The 16,171-nt window shown below is 43.5% G+C and overlaps 1 protein-coding gene across 1 annotated transcript in view; it reads right to left on the reverse strand.

Moving 5' to 3' along the window:
• The window catches only part of LOC111833292 (protein O-mannosyl-transferase TMTC2-like), a 75,242-nt gene extending 72,406 nt beyond the window's left edge, over positions 1–2,836 (reverse strand). Inside the window, exon 1 of the mRNA XM_023791437.2 lies at positions 2,410–2,836. Coding sequence (XP_023647205.2) covers positions 2,410–2,492 — 83 coding nt within the window. The 5' untranslated portion in view covers positions 2,493–2,836. The remainder of the gene's footprint in view (positions 1–2,409) is intronic.
• Positions 2,837–16,171: the final 13,335 nt, after the last annotated feature.

Raw genomic sequence — 16,171 nt, forward strand, 5'->3', positions numbered from 1 at the left:
TTATTTCGCCCATTTACAGATAGAGGGATTAGATAAAACTACATTTTTATTGGAAATTCAGTTAAACTGAGCTGCCAGTTTGATTTAGTTAAATAGCAGTACCAGTCTGCCCAGTTTATATCCGTCTTCCAGCCACTCATCCTGAGCTGGGTCGCGGGACCAAGTTTTGTGAAACCCTGATATTTAGCATTTCCCGCCCCACCCAAATTGGAAAAAGCTGCAGCATCCTTGGGTACTTTCTAAGGTCCAACATTAACCCTAACCATACATCTCAATGAGGCCGTCGCAACAAAGGCTTCTCAAGACCATCCCTAGAAAATTTATGTTCTCTTATGGCTCGTATCAAACACCCTTCATCTGCATCACATTACAGCCGGGGAATTATTTGATTTAGAAGAGGATTCTCACTGCAGTACATATGGCATCAGCCATTAAACAAAAGCATCCCTCAATTCCCTGCTAGAAATATCACATCTGCTACTTTGCAATCCAAACAAAGCATTAAAATGTCAGAACGCCCTTCCACAAACTCGGAGCTTCTCTGACCCTGGCCATCTTGCTGGTTTCACCCCATGCAGATCATCTACAGGACCTCCTGTAGGCTGAGACTTTTCCAGCTAATTACCAGCTTCGGCAAGTCTTCCTATTGAAAACATGGACAAATCATTCTCGGCCGTGTAGCTAAAATTACTGTTTTCAGTGCATCTAGCCTTCATTTATTTTTTTTAAGTGCCACGTAACAGGGAAGTTGTGATCCAAAGAGTCTTTTGAAAGCGATGGATTTGTAAGGAAAGATGTTTAAATATCTTCGGATGGTAGGTCACCCTACACAAACTGCTTTTGATTAGACCACCTTCTTACAAGTGTGATGGATGTCTCTCACAGCCTGAATGGCCGCAATTTTCGGCATGTCTTAAAATGGAAGGAAACGAGTTTCCTAACACAACAAACCATATCACAGAAGTTAAAGCACAGACAGATGCCTGAAGCCAGAGCAGGAGGGAGAAGCAGACTTTGAAATTGCTAAGTATGCTGCGTTACCCACCATACCAGGAATACTGCTGCAAATCCGCAGGGGACGGCCAATGGTGACCATCTGTAAGCACAAACTACCCGAGTTTGCACGACTGTCATTCCATGTTTACAGCACATACTAAGGATGCTGCACATTGTGAATTTATCAAGGTATCGTACATTTATAGGCCAGGATTTTCAACTTTATCCAAGTTTATCGAGATGAGCCAAATGCAACAGTTTATAAAGTAACTGTGGCTTCATCCTTGTAAAACTGATCATTTCTGTCTAAGTGAATACTAAGTAAATACTAAGGATCATAAACATTAATGCTTCTATTAAAATGATATTTGCCTACAACCATTTAATATGCATTCCAATTAAAACATTGACTAATGTTGAAATATATTACGTAAATATTAAGGAATGCATGAAGTAGCAGTTTTGAGAACACTACCCGTACTAGTTTACAGATTTTGCTAACCAATGTAATACTGGAGTTCTGAATTTAAAAATGTATATATTTATGAAGAAATCATTTGTAAAATTTACCTTTAAATGATAGATTTTCCATTTAAATACTAATCTATGAATCGCACAGTAAAATCTGTAAATCTCAAATGGGAAAAAGTCGAGAAAAACAAGCCAAATGATTTGATGTTGACTTTACAGCGTTTGCGTTTAAATGGTGCGCGAAACGCCGAAGGACCTGCTAAGGTAGCAGACAATGCGCCCACGTCTCCGGGGGAAATGTCTCATACAGGCTGTATTTCCTCGGTTTATGTTCCGAGGAGTTACGGAGGCAAAGCGGCGTGTTTACTACGACGGGGACACCACTTTCCCCGCGCCTTCCCTTAGTCGTCTGGCTGAGAGCATGGGCAATCGTTTCAGGTATGCACTAATATAAAAAAAACCAAAGCTGCATATGGTCAATGCATTTCAATGCATGTGTCCCTAGGAAGCGCAAATCGTGTATTAAACTGGGAAATTACAACGTATACAAAGCTGGACTTGTTTACAGTGTCACAGCATACATTAGCCTATTCAAATCCTGAAAATGCAGACCTGTGAATTGGAGCCTTACTATCTACCAAAGCTTAAATTCAAATTACCCTTAACACGCTTAATTTTACGTTTTGATATAGGTGCTTAAATAAAATGGGTCAATCACAGCGGCTCGGCGAATCTAACCCGCACGTTTTTATTTACAAGGAAGCTAATGGCACCGAAGCAGATTATACTCGGATACGTTGTGAACGAAATCCTGACGGAAGTCATACTTGTGCCGCCTTACGTCTCCTAAAAGTTGTTCTGAGAAAATAATACGTAACGTGAGAAGCATTGCTGAATGTAAAGATAACGAGGTAAATACAGGTTGAATAGGAACGCCAGTACCTGTCATCGTAGCAGAAATCAGCGCCCAGGGTGTTGAGATACAGGACCAAAGCCACGGCGCTGGACACCAACTCTGCAATCATTTCTCAAAAAAAAAACAAAAAGGAAGAAAATGAAAGAACAGGGGAGAAAATCAGTTCCCGTCTCTATTTTCTTTCCTGATCATTGTCATGGTGCCTTGGTAGAAATAGAAAGTCGAGTTCCCCATGGTCTCGAAGAAGTGAAAACGGCTGATCGGCGCATCCTCCGTCTAACCCATCTTTTTAGTTTGAAGGTTTTAGCGTTGATCCGATGGGAAACTGGGCAGCTGACGAATATTTACAGTATATCTGACCGTATGTGTAAAGCTCGCCGTGCAGTACGCCGGACTGATGCATTGTAGCCACCGTATCAACTAAAGGGATGGAGCCGCGTGTGGATCTGGTGGCTAGTGCGCATGCGCGCTGCCCCGCCCCCTCCCTGTGCCGTGTGACATTGTCGATAGAGAGAAGGGCGCGCTGAGACGCGGACCGTGGGCCGCATGTTTAATAAAGCTTTGGTGACGTGTCAGGCGGCCACTTCGCAAATAAGTCAACCTTAAATGCTACCCTTAGTTATCAGTAAGATGCACATAGCGATCACATTAGTTGATAGAAATTTGGGAGTTGCTTTTAAACATAAACATAATCAGGTCGTTTTCCTAATTGTGTCAGCATAACTATTTTGAAATCGTACCCAGTTTACAAGGCAAATCTTCCATTACAGAATTCCTGTATTTATCAGAATCCCCTTTAATCTGACCCTAATCCCCGAAGTGCGCCTACAGCTGTCCCTTTATATCAGAACACATGGAAGTATTGTTTGAAGAACGCTGCAATTTAAATAGGACGCGGTTAAAAATACTCTTATACTGTCTTATGTGCGCCTTCATTAAACCCCGTTGCACGTGCAAAGTAATTTATATACATGTGAAAACAAAAGACAACCACTTTTTAGTGTATTAAGTATTGATACACTTTCTTTATTAATCAATACAAACAGTTATCCACAACATAGTTACAGTATTACATTTATATCCGCGTGAAAGTGTTTAAATTATAACAATAACCCCAGATAAGCATCAAAAGTGACAGTGTGCAGGACGCAGTAGCTGCAAGTGAACAGGGCAGGAAGTTTAATATCCGGCAAGGAAGTTCAGGCAAAGTTGGATATCCCGGGCCGATCCGCTTTGTTATTCGTAATGAAATTCTATAGTGATTATGATCTTTATAATAACTGACTTTTACTATTTTTATAGCGCGCCGCGAAGCCGTAATAAGCTTAGAAACGACGCACAAGAGACGAATACACTGATATGAAACTGCAGTAAAACAGTATATGTGAAAAGGGACGTTTGTACAGAAACACGCCACTGAATAACCGGTTCTGCTGAAGCACGGGAGACATACAGAAATGACAAGGAGGTCCTTGCTTGAAGATGCATCCATCCTTTATCAGTGAAAACATTCCTGCTGGTATTAATTAAAGTCTTTCCATCTCTGTGACCTGCGTCATTTAACGTGACGCCTGTCGCATAATATAGTGTGACGGCATGTGACTGCACGCGCCGCCTCCAATCTTTGATATTTTCGGTCTTAATCACTAATAAGATCAGTAAGATTCCCACCACCTATTCCGGCATTCTTAATTTGCTCACACGAAACGCAAAATGGCAGTCTATTAATAAATGTCTGACAAATGACAGTGTTTTGGTTTAAAATCGACTACCTAGTCGCTAAACCAATTAGACGTGTTTCCACCGCTCTACAAAATTAGATGCATTAATTTAAGTCAGATCAATAAGTTATTTTGGTATTCCTGGCAATTACTTCTGTTTATACACCTGCAAACTACGAGCACAAACTATTACCTCTAAAAACCATAAGTGGTCGATATTTGTTCATGACAGGGGAGAGGCACTGCTACTCATATCTGTAAGGAACCCTCTGAAAGAGTTGGCCTGCTTAGCAAAGAGGCAGCTAAACAGGGCTGAATTAATGCCTATTAGCAATAGACTGACAAGAACTAAAGGAACTGTTTGGAAACGCAGCGCTTTTTCTTTTGAGACCAAGTCAACGCTCCTAAGCTTTAAGCAGGATTTACAGTGTATGAATTATATATATTTTTTCAGTCTTTAATGCTGTTTTAATCTTTTGTGAAAGTTTAATAAGTGAGGACTGAGAATTAATTATGCGTGATGTAGCAATCATGTAATGAATTGTAATATTATACACATATATAATATCGTCACCTTCTTCAGGGACGTGCTCTGAAGCAAGGTTTAGCTGCAGAAAAATGTACTTGTTAACTATATTGTTAGTAATTTTAAAGATCACAGCATTTCCTCCAACTTCCTGTATACAGTAGTTGTTGTCTCCTCTACTGGATAGACAATAATCTTGATTATGTTACATGCAGCGTCACTTATTTAGTTTAAAATGCCGTGTAGCTGAGATATTCGATTTGTGGTCCGGTTTAGCCGCTGTGAGGCAGCATATGAACAGCAAGGGAAACGATGACATTGTACATTGTTATGTCAGCAAACTAACAGCGAAAGTGCATAGTGCAGTATGACGTTTGGTCTTACCTCACCATATACACGTTCAAGCGGCACAGGTCTCATGTTAGGCCTGGGGATTTCATTTCAAGGTTTTTTATCTGAGACCTCTGAGTTTCCTTTTTTTTTGGAAAGAGTGAGCAGGGACACCAAGGCAACAGTGAAATGAAAAGGGAGGAAAAAGAATCAACCTAAAGTGTGCTGCTGTATTTTAGCCCAGACAAAGAGGCCAGTATGGCTCAGTGCATATTGATGCAATTCAGCCTCAATAGCAGAATCTTGGTCTACTCAGGAATGCATCAATGTGCCCATTCACAGAGCAGCAGGACACTATGATGTCATGCATCTCAGGAATTAATTAAAGTGATCAAGTTGAGTGACCCAGCCTTTTGTACGCACCAAGCCAATCTGCTTGCAAATTCTTCAAAGCAAAACAAGTGTTTAAATCCAATAAAAATGTAAACATATCCTTTACCTCTCTGACGAATACCTTTATTCTTTTGGACAATAAAGCAAAAGCATTTTTTAGGATTACTGAAATGTGTTAAAGATTATTTCAGATCTTAAAAGCAGTAGTTTTATTTAAGACAATGTTTATTTCAAAGTGTGCTGTACTATCTGGCTATTAAGGGGAGAAGCATAGTGGCCGGTCCCACAGGTGTCATCATCACACCAGAAGACTGACATTCTACTGAAATCTCACACAGCTTTCCTGAAGCAACTTCACACTGTGTTTGACTGTCTCAGGTGGGAGATGCCTGTCAGGTCCGCACCTTAATTCCCGGATTATAGTTTTAGGTCACCGGTTCATTACAGATTCATTTCCTTGCTTTGCTCAAAGACAGAAGATTGGAAAGGTTGTGGAAACATTTTATAGTTTAATGTGTATTGAGAACAGACTGGGTGTGATATTAGTCTGGCCTCCTGTGCTACGTTATGATTCTTCACTGTGAGGACCCACAACAAGATAAATGACGTGAGTAATGCTTGGTGATATTATATGTAACACATGTTATATTTTTAATAATCATCAGAATTAGTTTTTACTGGGATGTTCAGTTGGGTGAAGGGCATTGTATGTTCTAGGCAGATGGCATCCATGTGGACATGAAATCAGCCTTGCTTAGACGCAGCAGCTGGGGGAGGTGATGATCCATCCAGGTCTTCAGCAGAAGGAAGATGCTGGCAGAAAATAAAATGATTCGTCTGGCCATAATGGTAACGTACCAACTGCATCCCAGAGCAGTCTCTCTGCTAGGATTGGGGCAGAGCGGCTGGGGGATTCGGAACGCCAACGTGCCCTGGGGCCAAAACAATCTGCTCCGAGAGAGCAATGTGCTGAATTGCTGCAAGCTCATCTGTCTGAGAGTGATTAGGAGATACTAGCGAGTCTTCTAGCTAATGTAGGGGAAATGACCAGCTTAGCACAAGTCCAGCATTTCTCTCCCTCACCTTGCAGTCATCTGAAGGTCTCTGCTTGTGCTTCGCTCTCGTGATTCCATCACAGCCTCTCTGATAGATCTGCGTCGTGCTATATTGTCCATAATCAAGGCTCACAGACACTTACCTTTGTTTGATCTCCACACTGCTAAGCTGTAGGCCCTGATTCTCACTCATCCTTGTAAAATCATACAGGGGGAGGGATGACGGGGTGATGGATGAATTGATTCTGTGGATAGAAATAAAGATATATCCATCATGGAAGTGGGGATGGGTCATTAATATAAGCAGGGAACTCTCCATTACTCATGAGGGAGTCTGACTGCCTCCAGAACATTAGTAATAGATTGGAGGTTGATAGCCGTGTCTGGTCTACGTGCCTCTGTGGGGAGCTGGATATTATGACTTGAGGGGATCTCATTCTGTACTTTATCGTTTCAGATGAGGCAATCATGGTTGCCGCCTAAGATACGAGGACCCGTGACCTTGCGTGAGCCACCTTGCACCAGTGCGGGAACAACAAGGCTATGAAGTATTATGATTCAGTAGCACAGGAAGCTCCTTACGGCTGAGATCTTAGGAGTCATCGGGTTTTGTTTTCATTAAGAACCTTCCAGAAGGCTATGTCAGCAGACTCCACAGGAAGAGTGAAAACCCTGTGAGTTCTGCGGTGAGGCACCTAGATGCCTGAGCCCTAGCTTATGCAGAAAGTGTGGCCCATTTCCCCCCTGAAAAACAGTGACTTAGCAGTGAAGGGGCTCTCGCACATGCGCCACAGGAGAGGACAGATATTACTGTCTTCTTCCTGTCTGGAGGAGGTCAGAGCAGTGGGGTCCCTTCCTCTGCATCTGAAGCCACGGGGTCTGTTCAAACCCCTCATCCACTGCATTCCTGCAACTGAAGCCCAAGTTATTCCCACAAGCAGAGCCAGAAACCTGCAGCGGATAAGTCACGGATAAACCGGCATCACGCTCATATTCCGGCACCCACGCAACCCCCCCCGACCTCAGTGACCTCTCCCTGCCTCAGCCCAGTGACCCACCGCTAAGCTCCTTGCCCATTCAGGCATGTGCAGTCATGACCTGGGGGGGGGAGGGCTGTGGTTCCTATCCTGCTATCTATCGCTGATCCATCTCTGCTCAGGAAAGCCATGCAGTAGCCATAGAGCTCAAAGGATTAGCATTCCCCACAAACACCTGCGGCCACATAAATTTACCTGTTACGCCAAGGTCTGAAAGCAAGAGAGGAAGCGCATGGAAAATAGAGGATTTACAGAAATGATCATCTGCAGGGATTAGGGGTAGATTGCCAGGCTTCAAACCACTTTATGTAAAATTTAAACAATTTAAAGGGTTCATTAATAAAAAAAAACCTATAGGGATGTTTTAGACAGTAAGCAAAAAAAAAATATTAGTGTGATGTTGTTAACAAAATGCTTTGTCAGTAAGGTCAAGTGTGGGCTAATCTGTTTCCAATAAAATTTCCAAAGACTGCAGAGAGCCAGTTGAGGACAGAGGAAGCCGGGATGGGGTGGGATGGGGGGTGGAGAGTATATTCTCAGCAAACAGCCAAATATCCCAAGTGGGCCCAATGTCATTCCAACCACACTCTCCAGCCTCAGTCAACAGGGCTGCAAGCCTGCTTTGCATAACCAAATTACCCCAAGGCAGACTGTTCAGGCCCTCATGATACAGCCCAGGATTATCAGAGAGCAAAAAACAACAAAATCTGGCTGCTGGCTCGATCCCGCTGGATGTCTCTCTGTCGCCATCTTGGTTTTTCACTCCCAGGTTGTGGCGAATTTGACTCCCCATCATACACCAGCCCCCCTCCCCTCCCCACAAGCAGCCATCTGTCCATTTTGTTTTCACTCGGTGATGGTGGCCACCTCCTCTGAAATGGGACGAGAGCTCTGCCAGACACTGTAGGGGTGGGTTCTTCTCTTTTAGCATGTCCACCAGTGCTTCTAGTTTCCCCAAAACCCACTTTACATAACCTAACCTTAGTTTTAGAAAATGGTATCAAACTGAGGCCTGGGTAAGACGTCAGGCCACCTGTCCTTGGCTCAGATCCATCTTTGGAGCCGCTGTGGGGTCACAGTGAGCCCAGAAACTCCGCGATTAGAATCCCAGATGATTCACGGCTAATGGGTGTGGGTGGAGACACGTGAGTTTAGCGAACTTAGAAATCTTTGAGTAAATCACAGGCTATCCCCTTCATCTCGTTCCAGACCACATCCTCCATTCACCAAGAGTGGAGGGGGGATCCCAGAGAGGTCCCACTGGCCGTAGATACTGGGGACACTGGCTAGTCCTGTAATACCCTATGGACAGTCCTAGACGGCCACAGAATTTAAAAATGGAAACGTCTAGTGAGGTCTTGTAGCAGGGGGTGAGGAAGTGAGGTAATACCTGCAGTAGATATCACCGTCAATCCTGCGGCACCACTGCGTGCAGTTGTCACAACATTTGGGCGTGTGACTGAGCTGTCACCAGAGTTCTGGATCGTTCCTTATTGCGCCTTAAACAAGGGAGCAGAAAGCAGTAGGATATCTGTTTTCAGGCCGCTGCGGATGCTCAGCCAGTCTTTCCCGCCGCAGGTCTGAGCTAAATTTATGTTTTTCTTCACTAATGTGACACAGGTTGAGTCTGCACGCTGTATCTCTGCTTTATTTTGATGCATCCAGCATCCAGAAGGTGTTACAGAAGGATCGCCTTAGCTCTGGGCAAGTGGAAAATAAATCCTACCGGCACACGTGCTTCTGCCATCATGGTGGGTGGCTTAGCTGTACTGGGCAGGATGTTTGAAAGCGGCATAGCTTAGGAAAACAGGAGACATATTCTGGGGCTGGCTTTTTGGTGTCTCTGACCCTAATGACTGACGAACTCCGATCTTCAGTCAAAGCTAATTTGCCAGGTCCACATTACTGACTTTAAAGTTAAACATGCTGCAGCTATGTAGCGATCAGGCACAAACGGGCGCCTTTCTAAATAGCTTCATGGACTTTCGCAAGACATAAAAGAGTTATTTGTGCAAAATGCATGTAGCTTAAAATGCTGAGTGATATTTAAGGATCCCGCTTGATTTTTATGGGAGGTGCAGAGAGGTCAAGGGAGACAGGACTCTGCTGTGTTCCGAGGACAGTCTCTCCCACCCTGTGACCTTTACCCCCGCCCCGTGCACCTGCCCTGGGGCAGCATCCCCGCTCTTCCTGTGAGGTGTTGCTCTGCCGTTTCAATCCAGTTAATTTTTAGCCCCCGTTCCTGTGAGCAGGAGGTCGCCGGTTCGAGCCTCGGCACGTCTGCGGGTCCTTGAGCAAGGCCCTTAACCCCCAGCTCCCTGGGTGGCTGCCCTTCGCTGACAGCTTGCTCTCACCTACAGAGAGTAAGTGGGGGGGGGGAGGCGTAAAGAGAATTTCCCCATGGGGATGAATGGAGTATCAATTATTATTATTATTATTATTATTATTATAGTGCCTTTCACAACAGTTGCCTTATATGGTCCAACGGAAAACACGCTCTATGGAAAGTGACACGCCCCAGAAGCATGCTGGAAGGCCTCCGCACAGGGCAGGCCTAACGAGCAGATAAAACACCTCGTTCCATTTGCATCTGGCTGTGTAAGCGGCGTGGGCAGATGAAAAAGGCTTCAGGCTCCCAGCCACGCCCATCTGTGCCAAGCCACAGTCCAAAGCTGGCCTGGGACACGTTCTCTGGCAGAGACACAATCATGCTGGGTGCTGTATTACAATTAATGTCAGTCCGGGGGGAAAAAGGGAAAAGGGAAGATGCAGATACAGATACAGATACAGACACAGACACAGATACAGACACAGACACAGACACAGACACAGACATAGATACAGATACAGATACAGACACAGACATAGATACAGACACAGACATAGATACAGATACAGACACAGACATAGATACAGACAAAGATACAGACACAGACATAGATACAGACACAGATACAGACACAGATACAGACATAGATACAGATACAGATACAGACACAGACATAGATACAGACACAGACATAGATACAGATACAGACACAGACATAGATACAGACAAAGATACAGACACAGACATAGATACAGACACAGATACAGACACAGATACAGACACAGACATAGATACAGATACAGATACAGACACAGACATAGATACAGACACAGACATAGATACAGATACAGACACAGACATAGATACAGACAAAGATACAGACACAGACATAGATACAGACACAGATACAGACACAGATACAGACACAGACATAGATACAGATACAGACACAGATACAGATACAGACACAGACACAGACATAGATACAGACACAGATACAGACACAGACACAAGCAGATGCAGGATGAAGAAGCATAAAGAGGAACTGAACTGAACCGGAACCAAAAGAGGACAATGGCCCCTGAAACTTGGTGTGACATCAGTCTTGCTGGCAGGAGACTGATTGTGCTGATCCTCAGCTAAGGGCATCTGCTACCCTGAGTTCTGTCCTGCCTTCAAAATATTGAAGGCTATAAATCTTTACTAAGTATAAATATTCAATTACATTTCATTTATCTACCAGATCCTTTCATCCAAAGTGACCCTTGAGAAAGCAGAGTTTGACAGCTCCTGGAACAATTTGGGGTTAAGGGCCTTTCTCAAGGGCCCACTGTCATTCTGGTGACTCCAGGATTTGAGCCAGTGACCTTCTGGCCAGCGGTACAGAGTCCTAAGCCACTGGGCTACTGGTGCCTCAGGTGATGGTCAAAGAGAAATACAGTGATGATCACTTCACCTTCTGAATAAATGAAAATCTTGCATGTAACCCTTAGATGCATGGCTCATTCAACAGACACTTTTACATTCCTCAGGTCATTAGCATGTAAAATAAAAAAAAATCCAAATGCCCATGACCAAACATTTATTTAATATTTCTTCCATGATGACGGTTTCTGAACGTTTTTAATGTTTTATGAATATTTTTTAATGAAATGAATTATTATTTCCACGCCTAGCCTAATATTAGCAACAAGCAATAATGACGACTCTTACATACATTTTCAATGGATCCATAACACTATTACATACCTGATAGCTTTATTGCGAATAAGCGATCATAAAAAAAGATATTTGACGGTATAACACACACACACACACACACACACACACACATCTTGTGAAAGTAAGATCATTTAAATTTTTTGTAAGGGTGCCTTCAGGGGCTCCGTAGGGATGAAAAGTATGAGGCATATCTAAAAAGCTGAGTCAAGATTGCATCAAATAATATTTAAAAAATAATTTAAAAAGTATGTGTTACGTCTGCGTACGTCGAGCGGGGAAGCAGACGAGAGAGCCGTGAATGCGATCCAAAACGGGCTTTATTTCGGATTGACAAGATGACAGGGGAACACACGGCAAATTTACGTCAATGACGGACCTGGGGAAACAGACTTGAACGTGGACTAAATACACAAGACAAGCAGAAAATAACAGGCAACAGGTGATCACAATCGGGGTAGCACGCGTAGATAATGAGGGGGCGGTTAAACAGCATGACGAAAGTCCAATGTGTGATACAATTTAAGCCGTGAAATTTGCGCGAATTACGTGTTCCTTAAAATATAATCAAATTGTTAATAATAATGGCATTATCATGGTTTGTTGTTGTTCATGTATTTATCTGTATTATAAAATAAACACAAAGTAAGATACATTATTTAAAATCACTAAAAATATGGGTTTATATGTTAAAGGAAGCCATTGACTCTTACCGATACAGACTATTGCTAAATATAATAAATGTAATTAGAGTATTTAAGGTTTGGCCTAAGACAGACGGCCACGTGTGCCTTGTGACAATGATGGATCTTATTACCGTGTGAATCTTCATCATTTAATTAAGAGGGAAATGAGGTAGTGACATTAACCCTTTAAAACACAGTATGTGCCGACGAGGACTTGGGACGTGGGGGGGGGGGCATTTGGAAGCAAGCAGTCCAGTTCCCAGGGCATTCTATGGTCCAACGGAAAACACGCTCCATGGAAAGCGACACGCCCCAGAAGCATGCTGGAAGCCCTCCGCACAGGGCAGGCCTAACGAGCAGATAAAACACCTCGTTCCATTTGCATCTGGCTGTGTAAGCGGCGTGGGCAGATGAAAAAGGCTTCAGGCTCCCAGCCACGCCTATCTGTGCCAAGCCACAGTCCAAAGCTGGCCTGGGACACGTTCTCTGGCAGAGACACAATCATGCTGGGTGCTGTATTACAATTGATGTCAGTCCGGGGGAAAAAAGGCACAGAAAATGGAAATCAACAAATAGGACCAGACACTGGCTTGATTGTCACTACAGGTGAAGCATTACCTAATTACTTCTGCTTTGTAAAATTGCCCTAATGTGTTCATTATGTCACATTATAGCACTGAGATGTAGCAGCAATATTAATCAATATTAAACATCCAGTGATGTTCCAACCAAGAATACTCTATTTACATTGAATATTAATGTTTATACTGCAGTCCATCCAAAGGCACAACAACGAATGTAGGCACTGAGGTTGTCATGTATTGATGTCCAGGATTTAAAGGTCAACATTATTTTGTGCAAAGACGTCCCTCTGTGATTCAAGGGGATTTCTTAATCAGAAATGAAAATTCATTTTAGGAGTTGCACAAACATGTTGTTTTAAGTCTTTGTTATATACACAGTGAAGACTTTTCTCACAAAGATAAATGATCATTTAAAAAATCTGAAATAAAAGCTCAGTTTTCTGAACCATTATTTAGTGTGGAAAAATATATATGTTTACAGAACTCGGGGAATCGTTTCCATGGCAGCAACCTAAGGTCAGGGTAGGTTTGAATCTGCACAAGAATTCTGCCCACAAATGCACACATGTGCAATCTCTCAGCTGTCCTCTTTGGCTCCGTTCCACGTCTCCCTCTTTTATCATGGAGTGGCACAGTTGTAGCTTGAATATGTAGGAGAACATTTCTAAGACGGCCATTTTTCATTGTGGGTGCTAGATAGAGCATTAGAGAGCTGCGGCAATCCTTCAGGGCAAATGTGTGAATAATAATAATAATAATAATGACAATAATAATAAGAAATCATCTTCCAAGCACTTTTCCTGGCCACGGTCGCAGGGAGATCAGAGCATAGGGTACAAGGCAGTGGCTCCCCCTAGAGGGGAGGAGGGTCTATTGTGGTCAGAGCAAACTTGCCAAATCACTGTCATGTCTTGGCCGCTGAGATGGAAACTTTTTTTTTTAAACAGGCTAACAAAAATCTGTAAATTGTTAAAGACGTCTGGCAGTGGAAAGGACACATTTCCTCCACCGTGTTCTAAGACTCTCCCATCTATTCCCAACCCCAAGCACAAAGCAAAGTGTTTCCCACTGGGCACTATTTCAGTCCTGAGAACATCTTCAAATGCATCTTCCCTCACATCCTGAACCTTTTTCCTCTTCCCTTGGAATTAGGAGAATGACGGAAGCAGCGGAGTGTTTACGGGATCCTTTGTCATTGTGCATGTGTGAGACAGAGGGAACCAGTCAGAGGAGTGGCTGAGAGGGGAAAACTGTGGATCCTGTTTCCGTTTACGGCGAATGGGAAACAAACTCAAGTGGTTCATTTTCATCAGGCCCGGTTTGTCTGAGCCGCAGCTCTCTGAAGTGGCACCGGCCTTTACACACTCCACCCATTCATCAGAAACAAGCACTCGAAAGAGGAAAGGGCCAGGCAGAGAGCAATTAGACCTCAGCTAGCTCCTCTTTCTAAGTCTAACATGGAAGTGGTCAATAGGTATTCAACCCTTGAATAATGTCGCCCCCTGCTGGATGTTTTGCACTGTCTGCCTTTAGATAACATGTATTCTGCTACACTGTATTACTGCATATAAATGGTCTAATTCTTGTATCTTTTCAGCATAAATATCAAAGTTAATATAAAGTGGTAAATAAATGCTTACTCACTCCCCAAATCCCCTCCATTTACTATCTGATCCTTTTATGTTTTCATTTATTGTTGTATTACAGATTTTGAGTTGACATGTGAGATAACATCTTGCAGATATTTCTCCCCACACTTCCCTTAAGATTATGTAGCGTTACGCTAAGATATACATAAAGAATCCTCTAATGAACAGTCAAACTGTCAATTCACCTCAGAGTTACTCTGAAATTTGCCATAATTACCCACAATCTGATACTGATCTGGATACATCCATTAGTTTTCTTCATATCCGCTCCTTATTCAGCACATTTTCGAACTTACAGCAACATTTTGAGGCCACAGGGTAACATGTGGGAGGTACTGGTTTAAAAAGCAGCGCTCAGAAAGCATCTAAATGATCCTCACTGATTTTCCAGTGCTGCCATGAGGAAGCTTCATGAATCATACAGGTTTTGGACCACACTCCACCACCAAATACGAAGTCATATTAAACAGACCCCACACTCTCATTTGCGGTTCCACTGTGGCGCTTGTAATACTATTTTGATCAGACCCGGCGAAACACTGGGGGACAATCTTACAGAGAAACCCCCAGAGATTGTGTGTGGCAGAGGAACCCTCCCAGGTGACAGATGACAGGCTTTAGGGCTCTCCAGCCAAGCTCAGGGTATATGAGGGCGGATGTGGCACGTGGGGGCTGCGTGTATCTCCCAGTGGGCTTAAGAAAACCGAAGACTGCAGCAAAAAGCATTTATGATCCCAGCATGTTGACAAGACAAACAGCTACCTCCCACCCAAGATCTTCAACCCCCTAAATCCTTAAAATAAACAGGATGATTTCCTGTATGGTCTCCCCAGTCAGGATTAAGGTGATATAACTAATTTCCCTTTACAACATGTGCATATGGGCAAAAAGTCAGAATGAACCATGGCAACTCGTCTGGCCTTGAGTGGATACAGGGACATGGTGGATAACGGCTGGATACAGGGACATGGCGGGTCATGGCTGGATACAGGGCCATGGTGGATAACAGCTGGATACAGGGACATGGTGGATAATGGCTGGATACAGGGACATGGCGGGTCATGGCTGGATACAGGGCCATGGTGGATAACAGCTGGATACAGGGACATGGTGGATAACAGCTGGATACAGGGACATGGCGGATAACGGCTGGATACAGGGACATGGCGGGTCATGGCTGGATACAGGGACATGGCAGATAACGGCTGGATACAGGGACATGGCGGGTCATGGCTGGATAAAGGGACATGGCGGGTCATGGCTGGATACAGGGACACGGTGGATAACGGCTGGATACAGGGACATGGTGGATAACGGCTGGATACAGGGACATGGTGGATAATGGCTGGATACAGGGACATGTGGATAATGGCTGGATACAGGGACATGGTGGATAACGGCTGGATACAGGGACATTCAGCACCTAACAGTCAGCATCCATTTCTCCTGCCTTTTCTCTTCTCTTAACCCCTCAGTTAACACACATACACACACAGGTTTGTGATTATATCTTTGTGGGGACTCTCCATTCATTTCTATGGGGAAAATTCTAATCGCAACATGACGACCTTAACCCCTAACCAGCCCTAACCTTAACCATAAGTAACCAAAATACCAAAAGATTTTTGCCATTTTGTTTTTTTGATTGCATTCACAGATCTTTGTGGGGACCTGAAAAATGGTCCTCACAACATTAAAAAAACTGGTTTGTTTGGTCCCCACACTGTAATATAAACATAATCAAGAGACACACACACAC

This window comes from Paramormyrops kingsleyae, chromosome 1, assembly GCF_048594095.1.
Source record: "Paramormyrops kingsleyae isolate MSU_618 chromosome 1, PKINGS_0.4, whole genome shotgun sequence".
Classification (NCBI taxonomy): Eukaryota; Metazoa; Chordata; class Actinopteri; order Osteoglossiformes; family Mormyridae; genus Paramormyrops; species Paramormyrops kingsleyae.